Source organism: Mauremys mutica, chromosome 2 (assembly GCF_020497125.1).
Source record: "Mauremys mutica isolate MM-2020 ecotype Southern chromosome 2, ASM2049712v1, whole genome shotgun sequence".
Classification (NCBI taxonomy): domain Eukaryota; kingdom Metazoa; phylum Chordata; order Testudines; family Geoemydidae; genus Mauremys; species Mauremys mutica.
The window spans coordinates 45,112,440-45,132,294 of record NC_059073.1 but is presented as its reverse complement, the minus strand read 5'-3'; the positions used below and the strand labels follow the sequence as shown (position 1 = coordinate 45,132,294).

The following is a 19,855-nucleotide window of genomic DNA, read 5'->3' as shown; positions in this document are numbered from 1 at the left end:
CTCTTGTATGGGATGTGGAAACGGCCTGGATTGCCTTGATCCATAACTTCATGATAGAACAGGATTTGAAGAACGATGCCCTTCACCCAACTTAGAAGAGCCTCTGCTTTCTGTATACCTATGGGACATATGAAGTCAGGGCTGCGCTAAATACAGAGGAGGCAACACTGACAGTTGTGACAATGCAGCCCGTTTTTAGCCTTGTTTATTGTGGAATTGCCATTCGGGGGAAGGGGATATTAAAACTGCTTTCTAGTTACAATGTTGTCAACGTTTGTGATTTTTATTACAAGTCACATGATATTTGGTGTTTTCTTGAAGCCCCAGCTCCTGGAGTCATGTGAATGCATGAGAATCTATGCTTCCGCTTTGTTTTTAAAGTATATTTCTAGTGCCGGTGTTGGAGAGAATAGCTTGAAAACACAACCCAAGTACATCCTAAAGATTCGGAATCTAGAATGCAAATAAAAAGAAACCCAGTATATATATCTGGGGAAAAATATGATTTTAAGCTATGGTGGTATCTGAGAGCTTGTGGCTTGTTCACTCAGCACCCCATTGGCTTTGCCCCTCTGCGTGTGTGGGTGAGTCTTAGAGCTTTGGGCAGGGTAGATTAGTGGAAAAGGAAGTTCCCCCCATGGGAGGGGAAACTGAGTGAGCATCACTATGTTCCCGCCCCTCCCCCATCATACCGGAAGTGATTTGGGACCCAGCGTTGCCTTGGTAATTGCACGTGTGTGCTCCGGCCATCTCCCTGCTCCCTGAGACTAGGGTTCCTTCCCCCTGAGACGGCGGCGACACCAGGAGCAGCAGGAAGGGAGGAGCGGCCGCCCCTGCTTGTGTGTTTTAGCCGATCCGCTCCCGGGACCACAGGGAAGAGAGGCCGCGGGGAGCGCGGACCAGCCGCCCTCGCCCTGGAGAGGGCGGCGGGAGGAGCAGGCGGGAGCCCTTGCGGCTCTGCCGGAGGCTGGCGATGGAGGAAGGTGAGCGGCTTCATGGCGTGTGCCCCCGTGTCGCCCTGCCCCGGGGCGCTAGGCCGGCCGTGGCTGTGGGCCGGGGGGAGGGGGCTGGCGCGGGGCGGGGGGAGGCGTTGGGAGCCGCGGGGCCTGCGGCGGGGGAATTGGTGCCGGGGACAACGGGGGCTGCTCGTGCGCCGCCGCCGCCGCCGCTGCTTGACGTGGCCGCGAAGTTCCAGGGGCGAGTCCGTTCCGGGGCGGGGGAGGGGCAGGGAGCGGGGGCTCCCCTCGCGCGCGGGGGCGCTCCCTGGCCGTTGGCCGTTGGCTGTGCGGTGTGGGGTTGGCCCGGGGATGTAGGTCGCCGGTGAATGTAAAAGCCGCAGCGACGCCGATCGTGTGACGTGAAATGGCAGGAGCAGGGGGTCAATGGGCGCCCCAGGCTGCTGCTGCTCCGGCCTCGTCTTCGTGTGTTCTTAAAAACATGCGTTTGTCTACATTTCACAAGGGCTTTAAGTGCCTCCGTGAGCCTGCGCCGTTGTTTTGTTTTGCCCCAGTTGGAGGAAAGCATCGGCACCCTCTAGGCACCCCGCGCTGGGTGACGACAGAGCTGAACTTCTCATGCCTCACTTTGCTGCTTACAGACCACTTGTTGCTTTATTAATTGCAACTCTGTGGCGCTGTCTTCGCTACTGTGTACTCTGCAGTGACTTACTGATCACAACTCCACCTACTCCGCTCTTTTCCTTTTACTCTGAACCACACTAGATGAAACAATGGTAAAGCTTAAAATCATTGGATTTCTACAAGTTCTGAAATGGGAAGTATCTCTAATTGCAAGTACAGTAACTCCTTGCCTAACGTTGCACCTTATAGACTAACACGTTTTGCAGCATGAGCTTTCGTGGGTGAATACCCACTTCTTCAGATGTTTCATATTCACCCACGAAAGCTCATGCTGCAAAACGTCTGTTAGTCTATAAGGTGCCACAGGATTCTTTGCTGCTTTTACAGATCCAGACTAACACGGCTATCCCTCTGATACTTGCCTAACGTTGTAGTTATGTTCCTGGAAAATGCGACTTCAAGCAAAATGTGTTAAATAAATCTAATTTTCCCATAAGAATTAATGTAAATGGGGGGATTAGGTTCCAGGGACATTTTTTTTCACCAGACAAAAAATGATATATAGATATACACACAGTATACATTTTAAACAAACAATTTAACACTGTTCACAGCTATGATGATTGTGAAGCTTGGTTGAGGTGGTGAAGTTAGAGGGTGGGATATTTCCCAGGGAATGCCTTGCTGCTAAATGATGAACTAGCACTTGGCTGAGTCCTCAAGGGTTAACACGTTGTTAATGTAGCCTCTCACACAAGGCAGCATGAACACGAGTGAGGGGAGACAGCATAGCAGACAGAGGACACACACCTTGTGTGTGGGAGAGAGAGAGATGCACACTGCCCCTTTAAGCTGACCCACTCTTAAGTGCATTGTCTTTTTAAGTGGATCAGGAAGTTAAGACAGCAGCTGCTGCCCCAAGCTCTCTCTGTCTCTCTCCGTTGGTGTTCCCTCCGTGCTCTATATGGAGAAGGAGTAAGTGGGGTTCAGGAGCAGAGGGGAGGGGGACACCTTGACATTAGCCCCCCCCCTTTCCTCCCCTGCACAGCAAGCAGGAGTCTCGGAGCAGCTCTATGTCAGAGGGCAGGAGCAGCACATGGCAGTAGTGGGTGGGACAGCTGAACTGCCAGCGATAGCCTGCTGGGTGGCTGCAGCACAGGGAACTTAGGGAAGCGGGGAGCTGATGGGGCTGCCGGTCCACCCTGATTACAAGCCCCCACCAGCTAGCTGCAACAGGCTGCTCTTCCTGCAACCAGTGGACAAAGCAGGCGGCTGCCAAACGATGTTAGAAGGGAGCATTGCACAACTTTAAACGAGCATGTTCCCTAATTGATCAGCAACTAAACAATATTAACCGGGACAACTTTAAGTGAGGAGTTACTGTACTGATTTTATGAAAAAAACTGTGGCACTTCTCGAGCCAGAGAACAATGATACCATATCCAGATGTTCCTAAATTGGGATGAGTTTTATGTTAGAAACATGGGACTATTCTTGTCGGGATGCCGCCATTTTAAAACCAAATAAATTTACTACTGTAGTTAAAGTATTACTGTATTTGAAAGACTAGAGAGGAAAAGATTTATTTTTCAATTTATTTTCTGTTTTGAAATCACTCTGTGCACAGTTTTCCCTTGTTGCTTATGTAGGTATAACCCTTCTCACCCCTGCAAAATAAAGGAACCAGAAAAATCTTGTAAAATCACAGAAGTTGGCAGGGAGTTTTAAGGGTTGTGCTGGCTCCTGAAACTACTGTTGAAATCTAGTCAGTTTCATAACATGATTTAAGTTGACATTGTCCCCTTGTAAGTTGTTTTAGCTCCTACAGAAACACTTCATCATCCCAATGCTGCAACTGACCTGGATGGGTGAACCTGTAAAATCAGTGGCTCTCCAAGTGAGCACAAGGGTCCAACTCAGAGATCTAATCGCATATAATTTCATAGTTTTTAGGATAAACCAGAAAATCTTGATGATTACTGTCTGCTGGTCATCACTGTTGCATGAAAGTATCCAAAAACGCATTGTTTTGGTATATGGTGCTGAATATCCAGAAGTAACATCTTTATACAGTTGTCAAATCTGTAATCTCAACACTGCACATGTAAAATAATCAAATAATTCTGAGCTATAAATGAATTTAACCCAACATCATTTTATAAACAATTAAAGCAAAGCCTTCTTGATATGGCTGTGCAGAAAGTAAGTTGAACAGCGGAGGTCTTTTAACTAAAAGTTGAAGACAATTGTACTGGGAACCTTGGAACACTATGAAGTGGTCATTTAAGATGAGAAGTTGCTGGAGGTGAAGGAACTAGAGCAGGGGTTCTCAAACTGGGGATTAGGACCCCTCAGGAGGTCGTGAGGTTATTATGTAGGGGGTCGTGAGCTGTCAGTCTCCACCCCAAACCCCGCTTTGCCTCTAGCATTTATAATGGTGTTAAATATATTAAAAAATTATTTTTAATTTATAAGGGGGGTCACACTTAGAGGCTTGGTATGTGAAAGGGGTCACAAGTACAAAAGTTTGAGAATCACTGAACTAGAGGCTGTGTCATAAAATCAAAATCCTGGACTTATTTTTAGTTGTCACCTTGCTTGTCTTTTATTTCACCTAATTAAAAGGACTTACAGAAGCGGAAACAACATTTTTTTTTTCTTGTTTAAGGCAACTGCAAATCAAACAGACATAGCATATGTGTATATTTTGTTTACTGATTTTGGTAGCTGCTGAGCAATCCAAAAAAACAATGTCCAGATCATTGTGTTGACTGATCTGTATGTATATCAGAATTGGAGGTTTTACGTTTTTTCTTTTGGGATTTTTCTGTGATTACTGATAAATTCAGAGTTTGCTGCAAGCATCTGTTATCATTAAAATTTAGGTTGTTTGCCAAAAATATATATATGTAGGCACTAGTTGCAGTGGTACTACATTGCTTTGGTAATAGCTAGTATGGCAGAGTAAGACATCTAAGATTTCCTTCTAAAATGCACACAAAATATCAATAAACACTTATTGCTCACCCAACCATGTAGATTTTACTTTTTCATATTGTAGAAACATAAATTATGTATCTGTTCTAGTGCACTGAGTTTTTAACATTACTGTCTAACTTTTTTTTAATCTCTTCGGAGCAAGGTGGGAACTAACTCTGTTATTTATTTGGATTTTTATACCATGCCGCCATCATTAAATTTGAGCGCCCTAGAGATTTCTTTTGTCAATCATATTCCCAAACCTGCTCCCATTGAAGTAGATGGAAACTTTGCATTGAGTACAAAAAAGACTGTCAGATTATAGATAGATTGTGTGTGGTTAGGGATAATTATATATGTTACTGAAAATATATTTTAAAACATCATTGTGTTAAAACGTATTTCCTAATAAACCAGATACCAATTTGAACCGTCTATTTGTATGTTCTATCCTTTTCCTGTATTTCTAAGTCTAATGACTGGAAATTGAAGTTAGACAAACTTAAACTGTAAATAAGTGCAATTTTTTAACAGTGAAAATAATTAACAATTGGAAAGGTTTACCATAGGAAGTGAATACTGATGTATTTAAATTAAGATTGGATGGGTTTTTTTAGAAGAGATGCTCTAATTGAACCCCCAGTTACTGGATGAAATTCTATGGCCTGTTTTATGCAGTAGGTCAGACTAGATTAATAAAAATGTTCCCTTGTGGTCTTAGTATCTATGAATTAGCCTGTTTGCCCTTTAGATTGAAAAATCAGGGTGGGGGCTTAGACTTTATTTTTGGAAAACATTATGGATTCTACGGAAAATAATAATGAGAGCAGAAATAGGCCTATAATCTTACTATGTGCCCTCATTAAATGACTGACTTTTTAAACTATATGAATTCTTGGTTAAATTAGCCTGCATGGATTTAATTTGAGTAGACTTGGAAGTTAAAAATGTCATCACTATTCATCTTTATCTTTTAAAATCTTAACTATATAAAAGTAGCAGTAACAGGCAGTTCTTTTAAAAAGCAATGTGGGCCTGATGCTGATCTAACTCACACTAATGTAAATCACAAGTCAATGAAGTTATGCCAATGTAAAAGCAGTGTGAGGACAGAATCATGTCTATATCCATTAATTTAGACAACCTGCTTTCTCCATTATATGCTAAAGTAACTAAAATAAAATAACAAATTTTCAGTGCGGGTTCTAGTGATATCACAATCCCCAAAGCAAACTTTAATGAATTCTCAAAAGGATCTCATGATGGAATCCATATGTATTACCCTCTTGTATGTTAGTTATATATTCAGTATAAAGGTAGAAAATTGATTAACACATTTTTGTTTAATGGGACTTTTATTGAATATACTCAGTGTGAGGTTGCGTCAGTAACAATAACTGCTGTGTAGATTTCTTAGAAATGATACTATATATTGCAATAACTTCTGGGAATATTTTAAGGGGCAGCAGACCTGCGACAAAGAAAGAAGCAAAATTGCACAGAAACTGACAAAATGGCTCCAGATGAGAGAGAAAAAGAAAACCCAAACCTGGGAAAATCGCCAAAATGTAAGCAGCATTTTCTGTTAATGTCTCATTTTTTATTGTTCTTAAATTATGTACATTGTATGGAATTATGTTTCTAGTACAATAATTATTGAATAATTATTTTGAATGAGATTCTTTGGATTATTAAAAAAATGCACGTGCTCTACAGTCTACTTATGGTGCAAGTTTGTATATCATGAAGTAAAATGATAGTGTTTGATTGTTTCAGTTTTTTGCAATGTGCAAATGCATTTCTTCTTATAGAAAATCTCTGCTTAAAGTTGCACTTTTTTGCCTGTTTAAAAACAAAACACTCCATTCAATTTACATATGCGTGTATTTGTACACACTTACATCCTTTAATGGAGTCTGGAATTTTCTAGTAGCTTATAAGTTAGGATGGTTGAATTGATAGTTCTGCAGCAGGAATAGAGGAACTAAAATAGTTCTAGTCTTTTAAGAAATAGAACAACTAAAAGCGGTTGTTGTTTCATGTTTGGGCAGTTCAATAAGTTTAACTTAAACATTCTGAATACAAAATAGAGGGAGAGAGAGTTTAAATGGGTGCTGATTGAATTAAATAAATCGGTAAATTCCAAAGTAGCTCTGTCCTATCACTCATGAAGAAGAAAAAGGAAACAGTAATGTTAAAGTATTGGTGGCAATTTTCTTGAGAGCTAGTGAATTGTTACCTTCTGTTGCCTGTATACATCTATTATGGTGTGTGTAATAAAATCCAGAGTTTAGTGTTGTTTTCTCTAGGATGTATTTCCTTCACTAGATTGTTTCAGAAATCATGACAGTTAATATGGGGGTAAATTTTCAGCATGATGTGTAGGTATTTATCTATGAAATCCCCATTCAGCAGTAGTGTGGACTGAGGGATAAAACCCCCTTTCAAGGAATGCAACTCTGCTATATGGTTTCTTCATGTGTCTGCGATGAAATATTAGGTTAATTTTAAGGGCCTTAACTTGTTGAATTGTAAGTAAACTAGTCATAGTGAACTTAATGTGCCAACTTTTTTTTTTTTTTTTAACAAAAGTGCTGTATTTCTCTGGAGTATTTTTGCTTTTTAATATTCTTTTACAGATGTCTTATTTCAACGTTTTGCAAAGCTTTTCTTTGGCTGTGTCGCAGCTGTCACTAGTGGGATGATGTATGCTGTGTACCTCTCAACATACCATGAACGGAAATTCTGGTTCTCCAGCAGGCAGGTAAAAAGTAGGATAGTTCTAAAATAATGTTATATTGTGTTTTTAATTCTTCCCATTAATCAGGATGTCAGGTTCAAACTTCTGGTTCCTGCTTTCAAATCCCTAAATCATGTAGTCTTTGCTTACATTTGTGACAAGGTCTCTCCTTTGTATCCTTTCTGCCAATAATGCCAATCTTAATTTCCCTCATCTCCTCTAACATATGTCTTCATGCCATTTTCTGTCCTGTTCTTTATAGTTTGAACACCCTTCTACAGTCTCTTGGAGAAGCCTCCACCCTCAGCTCATTCATATCACTCCTGAAAACTGACTTCTGCAGCAATGCCTACATAATATTGTATGCACTATTAAAAAAAAAAAAAATCCTAAAATGGAGCCACCCACATCTACATATGCCTAAACTGAGTAACTGCATAATGGTGGATACAATGTATGTCTGTCCTTCCCTCATCCCATTCTGGTGGATGCTGTATCCTCGCTCATTTAAGTTGCAAACTCTCTGAGAAGGGACGTGTCTTATCTGCTGCTAGACATTAGAAACTTCTTGGGTTCTAATTCCAGATCTGACCCCAACTCGCCCTGTGTCTTGAGCATATTATTCATGTGTTCCTGTTTTTCCCATATGTAAAATGGAGATAATGCTTTTTTTACAGGGATTTTGGATTCATTAGTAGTCAATATTTGCAAAGCACTATACTGATGAGAAGAGCTGTTATACCTTATATATATAAGTATATAATCATCTAAACAAGCTTTGCTGGTTTCCATCTGGTGTTCTTGTTTTGACAACATCAATACACTCACTAGGTTTTATACTTCTTGTCTTGTTGAGAAAACACTCTTTATGGCCAAAATAATCTAGAAGTTTTAAGAGGTGTGCTACACCCACATGATGTGTTTTACCTGTGTTATGTTGGCAAAAGGTGCTGTACTATATAAGATCTGTTCTAGATGTACTAGACCTACAAATATTTCGAAACCCATCATGTTGATTTTTAAGGTGTCCCTGCAAAACATTGTACGGACAGCTGGTAGCGACCTCTATATTTAGGTTGCTTAGGGCTTTTTTATTATAAGATTCTTGTGACCTCTTTTTAAGATACTTTAATGCCTATGTTATTCGGAGCAATTCTCTAAAATTTTGCATGAGGAAAGCCTTTTCTTTATTCTGTGAAATTCTGTTCAGGTTTTGCTGAGATCCAAACTGAAAATCACCATTTCTCTTGTGTCACTTGCATTGCTCAGAAAATATTTGGCAGCATTTCAAAATAATATGTGAATATGAACATTCTAAAACCAGGCCCATGTCACCAAAGCAGCAACAGTGGGCGTGACACTGGGAATGACAGAGCCTGGCCAAACTTAGTCTGACTGATTTACCATGTGGTTTTGGGCAAGTCGCTTTGATTCTCAGTGTCAGTTTCAGGATCTGTACATTATAGGTAACAATACATATATGACAGAGGTGCAGTGAAGATTAATATTTTGAAGATATGGATTCATATCCATATGCTATATTACAAAACTAGCCTATCTGAAAATATGTGGGCTTTTAGAAGAAGAAATTATAGGGGGTAAATGTATATTTAATTATTTTATTTTCTTCTAGGAACTTGAACGAGAGATTACATTTCAGAGTGACAGTGCCATATATTACTCATTTTATAAAGAACTGCTAAAGGCTCCTTCCTTTGAAAGAGGTATGACAAACGTTTATTCTAGTCACGTCTATATAGGTTTTTATACCATACTTATCACCAGAATATCTGAGTTCCTTCCATTAGTACATTAAGCAACATGACAACACATGTATCGTGTGTTTGTTTTCTCATCCTCTTCCCAAAGGGAGATGCATGTGCAGTGAAGAGTCTTGTTTTAGTAGTGGTGTTGTTGGAGGAGCATACTTGTTGAGCATGTTCTTCATTCTGTAACTTTAAACAATCGTCTGGAATTTATGCATGCATGTTTGTTTATTTATAAATATACATGCCGCTTTTTTAAATATGTAGATGCTCTTTAATTTCTCAGTGGTTTTTCCCTTTCTGATTTTCATGTTAACCTCAAAATGTGATTAAGAAAGTATACACCAAATTCCATTGTTTGGGAAGGGATACATTGCATCAAGTGAACAGTTTAAAAAATCCTGATGTATACTAGAATAGACTATTTAAGCTTTAGGCAGTGAACTTGGACTCTAAATTTAAAGGCTAGCTCAACGGATGTTTATAAATGGAAATAACTTAATGCTGACTTCCTCAAAATAATCAAGGTGAGGTTGCAACTAGCACAGTCCTTTCTTCTTCCTTTTAAATTATGTGTGGGTGTATCAGTCAGTAGTCTTAATAGTCTGATCTACTGCCATCCTGCTTTTACACAACTATTACTGTTGTTGTTCCTACAAGCAGGATAACTGATTTTAGAAAAAATCTTTTCTGCCTTCAGGTGTTTATGAGCTGACACACAACAATAAAACTGTATCGCTGAGGACTATAAATGCAGTGCAGCAAATGACATTGTATCCAGAGTTGATTGCCAGTGTTTTATATCAAGCATCTGGTAGCGAAGTATGTGTCTCTCTTCTGCTTTGCTTTTATTTTTACAGTATAATATGAGTATGAAGTTTTGTTTGCTGTGTGTGTTGAAAGGATGTGGTCTGAGCATAACACTGGGATCCAGGGTCTCCTGAGCTCTAATCCAGTCTCTGACAGGCTCTCTGGGCTTGTCTATGCTAGACTTCTTTACTTAGTGCTGTTTGTTCTTTACATTTGTAGCCTGTTTCAGAAGTGTGAGGAATGTCCACACTAGCCTTTACATATGTTAGCCGCTTGAGTTAACTGAGAGTCAATTTGTACGTCTGCAGAAGTTTATTGTAGACATATCCCACGTGACCTTGGGCAAATCACAATTTAGTTAGTCAGGCTTACTTCACAAAGGAAGGATTAAATAATGTTTTGGAAAGGACTTTGAAATGTAAATCTACCATACTGATTTAAATTGTTTCTGCAATAAAAGCTAGAAGGCCCTGCACAGTCTATTTTGAGTAGGTCTACACTTGAAAGTTTTATCATCATAACTGTTGGTTGGGGTGGGGGGGTGTTACTGAATGGAAAAAACCCATCTAATGTAGATGCAGCTATACGGTTTAGGAGTGCCTTATACCAATACAGCTTATTTTGGTTCCCAAACTGGAACAAAGTATACTGGTATAAGCACTTTTATACAGATATAACCGCGGCCTGGTCAACTGTACAAATGCTTTGCCAGTATAGCTATACCAGACAAGCCCCCTAGTGTAGACACAGCTTGTGCCAGCAGAAGGTGTTTTTCTGTTGGCATAGTAACATCACCCCTCCCTGAATATTTTGTGGACAGAAGCGCTCTTCTTTCAACATTGCTGCATCTGCACTGAGATTTTGCTGGCATAGCTATGTTGGCTAGGGGCTGTGGGTTTTTTTCATATCCCTGACCAAAATAGCTATGTTGACAAAACTTTGTAGTGTAGACCTGGCCTCCCTCTATGCTTTTTTGGGGGGGGCATGGGGAGAGGTTAATCAGTTATAGGTAAGTGGCAAAATATTTACACTTAGACAAGTCCATCTGTAACCTCATCTGCCATGCTTTCACTTTATCAAAGTTTCTCCTTTAAACTCTCTCCCTTCAAGAGGCCTATATACTTAAAATCTCACTGCAGTAAGGTGTTATCAAACCTGATCAATGTGAAATCCTCACTATTAATACAAACCCCAGATCATAGCACCAAGATGTGTGCTAAACTCTGATGTTAATTCACTCTGTTTTGTGTGTGTGCGCGTGCACACAGAAAATCTGTCTCTCTATCCTGGAGCATTTTTATGTTGTATACTTAAAACATATGCTCTTATGATAGGGAACATATCTTATCTGTCTGTAAAGTATCTAGCACCCTGTTAGCAGTATATAGTCATAATTTACAATTTCAGCTCAGTTGCTGCTATGTGTCTTTACTTTTATTTGTAATTTCAGGAGGTTATCGAGCCAGTGTATTTCTACATTGGTATAGTTTTTGGATTGCAGGGAATTTATATGGCTGCATTGTTTGTAACCAGTTGGGTTATGAGTGGGACTTGGTTGGCAGGAATGCTGACCGTAGCATGGTTCATTATTAACAGGTAAGAAAAACACCTATTATGTAATCTAGTTTGTCAGTAAGGCATTTAAAAAATATTTGTAGAGCTAGTCAGAACATTTTTGTTGAAACATTTTTTTAAAATGTTATTTAATTGAAGTTGAAACATTTTATGGAGATATATCAATTTCAAAGTTTTTGATGGCAGGGCCGGCTCCAGGCACCAGCTTATCAAGCAGGTGCTTGGGGCGGCCACTCCGGAGCGGGGCGGCACTTTCAAGTATTCGGCGGCAATTCGGCGGAGGGTCCCTCGCTCCTGCTTGGAGCGAAGGACCTCCTGCTGAATTGCCGCAGATCGCAATCGTGGCTTTTTTTTTTTTTTTTTTTTTGGCTGCTTGGGGTGGCAAAACCCCTGGAGCCGGCCCTGTTTGATGGGAAGGTTTTTGAAGTCCAAGATGGATTCCCTGGTCACAGAGTGAGAGAGAGCAGATGTTTCAACAAAATTCCATTTGGCAAAAACATTTAAAAGGTTTTGTTTTTGTTCCAGTGTGGAAGGAAAACAAATTTCAAAACCTTGACAGTTGCCATGAAATGGAAATCTCATGCTCTGGCCAGCTCTTCATTGTTTTGGTTGTGGTTCTCTTGCCTTGAACTTCATGCCCTGTGCATGTGTCTTCAAAGCCTCTTGGCTTTCTGAATCTGCTTTCTGTAGCAAAGTAGAATCTCTCTTATTTAGAAGATCTTGTTGTCCAAATTTGTTGTTTAATGTGTCACTTACCTGAAAGCTCCCTGTTATGAACCTCTATAAAGTATGTTGAAGAGTTTAATGACATGAACTGGTTCTGAGAATAAACGATTTGAGTTTAACTCCTAATTTTGTCACTGATTTACTATGCATCTGTGATTTATTATTGGCTGAAAAGCACTTTGAGATTCTTGGAAGGAAAGACCTATGGAAGTGCAAAGTACTAATGATGTACAGTAGAACCTTGTTTATCTTGGGGCTGGTCTACACTAAGGGGAAAAATCGATATAAGATACGCAACTTCAGCTACGTGAATAACGTAGCTGAAGTCGAAGTATCTTATATCGATAACTTACCCGTCCTCACGGCGCGGGATCGATCTCCGGGGCTCTCCATATCGACGACGCCACCGCCGTTCGCGGTGGTGGAGTTCCGGAATCGATATAAGCGCGTTCGGGGATCGATATATCGCGTCTAGATGAGACGCGATATATCGATCCCTGAAAAATCGATCGCTACCCGCCGATACGGCGGGTAGTGTAGACGTAGCCTAACTCTCCATTATCCAGCTCTCGGTACCAAACAACCAGCACACACAGGTCCAATCTCTTCTGTGGCCACTAGATGGCACTCCAGCCACACACTTTCCCATTCTCCAGATTATCCGAATTTTTTATTATCCAATCTGGACCTGGTTTTAATTAGATCAGATAAACGGGGTCCTGATGAATTTAAATTGAAACTTTTGAAGAGCACTTTCTTTGAGGAAAGGTATAAAGTCATCACTGTTCAGGCTGTGATCAGCAAATAAAAATGCTGTTCATTTGCTGGCTGGCTGAAGTACATGAAGTAGAAAAGGAAATGGTAATGGTGAATAATCTGTATTTTTTTCCATGAGCAAGCAAAATTAAACAAGTTTGGAAATTGAAAGCAAAAGTGGATACAGAGCTCTGAATGGACCACTGTGAGGGTATCTGGAGAAGCAAAAATTAGATGGGGGTAACTTTTTTCAAGTGCCTAAACAATTTAGGAGCCTAAATCCAATTTTCAAAAGTGACTTAGGCACTTATGCATCAGTTTCACTGAAAGTCAGTGGGACATAGGTTCCTAAGTGGGACTTAGGCACTCATATTATTTAGGCATTTTTGAAAATGTTACCCTGCGACTCAAGTTGTGTGGAAGCTGTTCAGTCACATTTTATAAGAAAATCCTAATGTTTTTCTGGTCTTTGCACTCCATCAATCAGTAGTCTCCATTTTGTCAGTAAAAGTCTCAGAAGTAGGCAGAGTATCAACAGGTGCTGGATCGCTGTTTGGTAATGTTACATGACTCCTGAGACATCATGCAGATATGTTTTAAGCAGTTGAGAAAGTCCTTGTCTAAAAAGTATATTGCGTAATAGTTGTAAACAATCTATTCTCTCTGCCATAACCCATACTTCATCTTAATGTGAAAGGCAGCCCTTATGGGCCCTGACCTACAAACCTTAGTCATCTGAGTAGTCCTATTGACTATTCGTATGCATAAAGTGGTAGAATACTTATAGCTGAATAAAGATTTTAAGTCCCTCCATTTTGACTATGTTAAACTTGTGACTTTTACCAATAGTAAAATAGATTTTTGTTTCTAGTAAACAGTGCAGTATATTAAAACACCAGTAACAGGAATGGTTTGCTAATAAGATATCTATGATAACCAGAATTGGTTTCCCATAATATTTTTATTCCATAAACAACTTAATAGTTCTCTTTTGTTCTTCTACGCTTTGTTTTAGGACAGATACAACAAGAATCGACTACTCCATTCCTTTAAGGGAAAATTGGGCATTGCCATATTTTGCATGTCAAGTTGCAGCTCTTACAGGCTATTTAAAAAACAACATAAATTTTTCTGCTGAGGTAAAACACAAGTACTTTCTTAACAAAATGCAACTATTAGAAATGTGCTCCAAAGTAGATACACCTTTGTTACCTTATTGTCTTTCAATAAGAAGAGAAAAAATTGTTTGTTTTTTGCAAAGCAGCCATCTGGAGTACACCTGGTACTTTAGTTTCACTGCAAAGTGAATGTTCCCCTGTCCTCTAATGTTACCATGGTGGTTGAGGGGAACAGTATGGGAATCAACCTTATATTAATGCCACCAACTCTCTCACTTCTGAAATTTGTCAAAAGTTGTGTGGGGGTTTGTTTTTTGAGTTTTTTGACTGCATAAGGTTATAGAGAATTTGGTTCTTTCCTCACTATTCAGGGAGTCGGAAATATGGTGGTAGATACCTCTTCCTGTCCCTTGTCTAGGTTGGTAATTTCTTCTGACATGTCTCATTTGATTTTGACTGCTTCAAATATGACCTCTTCTCTCCTCACTGAATAAAGACTAAACTGGGGCAAAGAAGAATTCAGCTAACTAAAAACTAGCTGCTTATCAGTAATATTAAAACCCCTTACCATGCCCACCCCCACTATCCAGTGCAAAGAAAATGAAACTCCCTTCTGAGAAATTGATGAACTCTTAGTTTAGTGTTTTAATTCTTTAAAGAAATAATTTACATTACTAGTGAACTGATTTTTGTTTTAATTATCTTTCAATTTTTCTTATGGCAGAAATATATGATAATTAAGTTTAATGTTCTTCTGTGTTTCCCTAGAGGTTTTGCTACCTTTTGGTGAGTGCTTCAACATATACTTTCATGATGATGTGGGAGTACAGTCACTATCTGCTGTTTGTCCAGGCTGTCTCTCTCCTCCTGCTGGACAGCTTTGCCCTTGTGCAGACAGATAAGGTATTATGACTCTTCAAACTATTGATTGTTTGTTGGAAACTTGAATTAAACAACTACAGTAACTGCAATGTTTTGTTTCCACAAACTCCAAAGGGCACAGATTATCTCTGTTTGTGAGTTAGAGCCAAACCTGGAGTCCAGCTAAAGTGCACATAACACTAACGCCACTTTATTCTCATGACTAAGCTCATCTTTACACTCTCGTCTTCTGGGGATCAGGGGTTGACGGGGCCTGGTCTTCTGGTATAGAGCAATTTGAGGCTTAGAAGAGCCTGAGGACTGCTCTAAGACTCACTGGCTGTAACACTTCTCCCTCCCTCCCCCCACCCCCCCGAAAAAAAAAGTGAGGTCTGGATTGTAGCCATGAATTAGTGTACAAGCACATCTGCTTTGCTCTGGTCATGTCCCCTTTTCTTTTGTGTATGGCAGCAGGAAGGGGAGGTGCCTAGGGGCCTGTCTGCGGGCTCCATACTACTGGAAACTCACTTTGCACTGAATGATTCTCCCCTATAGTTGGTTAAGCAGCCTTTATGGCTGGATAACTTATGTAAACAGGAGGTTCAGTAGGGGGAAATATTAAAAGTTTGGAACTACTCTGAAAAATGATTGAATATAAAAATGAATAATCTTTTATTTAGGTTCTTGTACTGTACCCCTCAGCATGGCACATGTGTGCCTTCCAGATTTCAAAAAAACCCACAAAAGTAAACAACTTCTCCCTCCCCAAACACAGTGTGACTTAAGGATAGCTCAGTGGTTTGCACATTGGCCTACTAAACCCAGGGTTGTGAGTTCAATCCTTGAGAGGGCCACTTAGGAATCTGGGGCAAAAATCAGTGGTGGTCCTGCTAGTGAAGGCAGGGGGCTGGACTTGATGACCTTTCAAGGTTCCTTCCAGTTCTAGGAGATAGGTTATATTTCCAATTATTTAATTTTATTTTATTTTATTTTAAATCAACAAATTAGCTTCCTTTCCATTCCCCCACAGTGGGGAACAAGTTCTGCACACCAACTCTTACATGCTTTAGTCCCAAACTGATGGGACCATATTGCTGGTCTATTGAAGAAACCACTATATTTTAAAATGCACATTGTAAATTCTTTCACTGTATGTTTGCATATACATAAAGAATTGTAAGTATCAGAATTGCTGGATTCTGTTTACCCAGAGGTAAGTAATGGTAAGCAAGTTGCAGTACCTACATGTGAACATTCTAAGTAGTGTGACATGGTAAGGTGATATGCAAGTGAAGTGGAAGAAGAAAAGTATCTCGTAAAACATAGCCTTTTAGTCATGTCATGTACTTTTACAAATGTGCTATGGAGTCACTGAGCGATAATCATGGAACCCCACCATAGCTACCTTTCAGAGTAGAACTGTACTTTCTGATATCTCTGGATGGGAAGATGGGTATTGAGCTAGAGTCTGTCTTTTTCAACGTCAGGTTAGCAGGGCAACACTGTTTACATTTTACATTGTACAAGCAATTTTTGCAATAGACAAAGGTGGAACCACTTTTAAAATACTGAATTCTTAGGATTGCGCCGTAAAAGGATTCACAAGTTTCTGTCACTTGTAGTTGTTCCACTGTTTTGTAAGCAAGGTATGAACTAAAGGTTTGTTTTATTTTTATTTTTTTCCCCAACAGGTGCATGAAGTGTACAAAATCTATCTGTTCTCCCTGTTCCTGGGATATCTCTTACAGTTTGAAAATCCAGCTTTATTAGTATCTCCATTACTAAGCCTTGTAGCAGCTTTAATGCTCTCTAAATGCCTTCAGGTAATTGGGATATCGTTTTCTGATTCGGTGTGTAGTTTATGTTGTTTACGCTGAACTCCAAATAATTCACATTTTTAAATATTTATTTTTGCAGATGAATATGAAAAAGGGCACATTTATTTCAAGGATGCTAAAAATAATGTACTTTTACTTGGTATTTACGATATCAGTGACAATGAATTTCTTACTGAAGGTAAGATTTACCTTTAGAAAGAGATATTTAATTGGTTGATGTCCTATAGGGAGGGATGCAGTTATGTCTTTATAAAAGTAATCTTAGCAAAAAAACCTTCTCAAATAATGCTTATCCTGTGAAGCTGTTGTTGGACTAGGTTAATGGAAAATGGAAGAATTAAATCTTTAGCCACTTTCGTTTTATGGGGAAATATACAAATTAGGGCTGTCAGTTATTCACAGTTAACTCAAACGATTAATGCAAAACAAATTAACTAGATTAAAAAAAAGTCATGATTAATTGCAGTTTAATCGCATTGTTAAACAATAATAGAATACCAATTTAAATTTATTATAAATATTTGTGGATGATTTTCTTCATTTTCAAATGTATTGATTTCAATTAAACGCAGAATATCAAGTGTATAGTGCTCACTTTATATTATTATTTTTATTGCAAATATTTGCACTGTAAAAAAGATAAACAAAATAAATAGTATTTTTCACTTCACCTCATACAAATACTGTAGTGAAATCTCTTTAGCATGAAAGTGCAACTTACATATGTAGAATTGTGTGTGTGTGTGTGTGTGTATACACACACACACATATATATGTACACACACATAAATGTACACACGTGTGTACATATATATGTGTGTGTGTGTGTCTATAGTGGTCGTAAAAACAAAACAATATAAAACTTTAGAGCAGTGGTGGGCAATCTGCAGCCCGCAGGCAGCATGTGGCCCATCAGGGTAATCCGCTGGCGGGCCGCAAGACAGTTTGATTACATTGACTGCTGAAGGCACAGCTGCCTGCAGCTCCCAGTGGCCGCGGTTCGCTGTTCCCAGCCACTGGGAGCTGTGGATGGCCATGCCTGTGGCAGTCAATGTAAACAAACTGTCTCGTGGCCTGCCAGCGGATTACCCTGACAGGCCGCAGGTTGTCCACCACTGCTTTAGTGATTAACCATGACTATTTTTAATCTCTTAATTAATTGTGATTATTTTTTTAATCGTTTGACAGCACTAATATAAATGTGAACAAAGTGAAAATATGTAGTTGCCTCTCATAACTCAAGTATTTTTATCCAAAATAACACCTTTTTGGTTGAAACTAAAGCCCAGTCTACTCCGTCATAGAAACAGTCTGTGAATCATATTTTAAATTGTTTAATAAATGTGCCTCAAGCACAATGTCTGTTATGGCTTGGCTGGCCAGTGTGAATGGGGCAAGCAACCAGGAATAGATGTGACATTTTAAGATGGACATTAATTTTCAGTTTCATCTGGAACTCGGGAAGGGAGACACTGTCTTAGTGGGAGTCATCAGGGGCTGGGATTAGACAATGGGATTTTGCTTTGGTTTAGCCTTATGTTTTCTTGACTAAGTACCTCTTCTAAGCCAAGGCCTTTTTTTTTTTTTTTTTTTAAAGAAAATAAAAAAACTTCCTGCACTCGCTCCCTCCCAAATTCTTCTTGGGTGTATTACTTAAGATAGATTTAAAAAAAAAAAAAAAGCCAATACTTGCAAGATTTGTAAGAGAACACTCCAACTCCTTCCTTTGCTTGCTGCATTAAGTGTGGATCTTATGCTCTTGGAGCCACAGAAAAATTGGCTGATCTTGTAAAATGCAAGAGCTGAATTATCTAGCCAGAACAAAGTAAGTTAAGAAAAGAGTGTAAATGCTAAGGGATATAGTTTATTTGAAGGTCTCTGAAACACCCATAGCTTTTGGCTAAACCAGGGCTGTGTTGACTAGGGGAGTCAATTACCATCCTCTTTGTTTTGCTCTGTGCTGGGATTATACCCAGTTTGCAGCTTTCACCCTGCTGGTGGCTGGTCTGGTGGAAGCTGGCTGGCAACTCTTCACTCTTCTCTCCATTTGGAGAACCTGAATGAAGTGAAGAGTATACAACCTTCTGGGAAATACTAAGCAACGTTTATTTAAATAAGATTTTACTGTATTATGAAATTCCTGAACTGATGACAGCTTTGTTTTAACTATATTTTTGAGGTGGGTTGTTATTCCATGCACTGTTTTGTAATCTGAAGGAAAAGAAGGCTATGTTACAGGTGCTATTTAGTTATCTTCACTTAATTTTTTTTCAGACATTTGTTCCCCATAAAGAAAATGAGCATATGTTGAAGTTCCTTGAAGTAAAATTTGGATTAAACACAACTAAGTAAGTTTGCGCTGTTTATTTACAGCTGTCTAAAATACATAGAATTTTGAAATTACTTTGAAAAATACAAGCATTTAAATGCAGACTCTCCTAATATTTTGTAGGAAAACTTAGAAACTAATTTCTTACCTTCTTTTAAAAAAAAAACTTTAGAAATTTGGCACATACAGGATGTGCTTGGGGTTTCTGGAATTCTGTAGCACTTCAGTGCCACTTCCTGCAGCAAGGGTAAAAGGTTCTGGTTTGGTTTTTTTAATATTTAAACTCTGCATCAGAGAGCCCTGAAAAACATCCTACTTCTAACCAATATTTCTAAGCCCTGGTCTATACTGGGGGGTGGGGAAATTGATCTACGTGAATAATATAGCTGAAGTCGACGTACTTAGATCGACTTATTGTGTGTCTTCACCATGGTGAGTCAACTGCTGCCGCTCCCCCGTCAACTCCGCCTGCACCTCTTGCGGTGCTGGAGTACAGGAGTTGACGGGAGAGGCTCGGAGGTCGATTTATCTAGAGTAGACTTGATAAATCGATCCCCGCTGGATCGATCGCTGCCCACTGATCCGGCGGGTAGTGTAGACATACCCTAATAATAGTAAAAAGAAGAGGAGTACTTGTGGCACCTTAGAGACTAACAAATTTATTTCAGCATGAGCTTTCGTGAGCTACAGCTCACTTCTTCGGATGCCTAGAATGGAACACACAGACAGGAGATATTTATACATACAGAGAACATGAAAAGGTGGAAGTATGCATAC

At 39.5% G+C, this 19,855-nt stretch overlaps 1 protein-coding gene across 2 annotated transcripts in view; it reads left to right on the top strand.

The window, feature by feature from the left end:
- Positions 1-694: 694 nt before the first annotated feature.
- DPY19L4 (dpy-19 like 4) overlaps positions 695-19,855 on the top strand; it is a 52,650-nt gene continuing 33,489 nt past the window's right edge. The window contains exons 1-11 of one of the 2 annotated variants that reach the window (XM_045006840.1): positions 696-983; positions 6,020-6,127; positions 7,199-7,323; positions 8,933-9,023; positions 9,766-9,887; positions 11,326-11,471; positions 13,948-14,071; positions 14,819-14,953; positions 16,603-16,734; positions 16,829-16,927; positions 19,024-19,097. In XM_045006840.1, the coding sequence (XP_044862775.1) occupies positions 974-983; positions 6,020-6,127; positions 7,199-7,323; positions 8,933-9,023; positions 9,766-9,887; positions 11,326-11,471; positions 13,948-14,071; positions 14,819-14,953; positions 16,603-16,734; positions 16,829-16,927; positions 19,024-19,097 (1,166 nt within the window). In that variant the 5' untranslated portion in view covers positions 696-973. Of the gene's footprint in view, positions 984-6,019; positions 6,128-7,198; positions 7,324-8,932; positions 9,024-9,765; positions 9,888-11,325; positions 11,472-13,947; positions 14,072-14,818; positions 14,954-16,602; positions 16,735-16,828; positions 16,928-19,023; positions 19,098-19,855 lie in introns of both variants that reach the window. The other variant, XM_045006841.1, reaches the window with a different exon arrangement.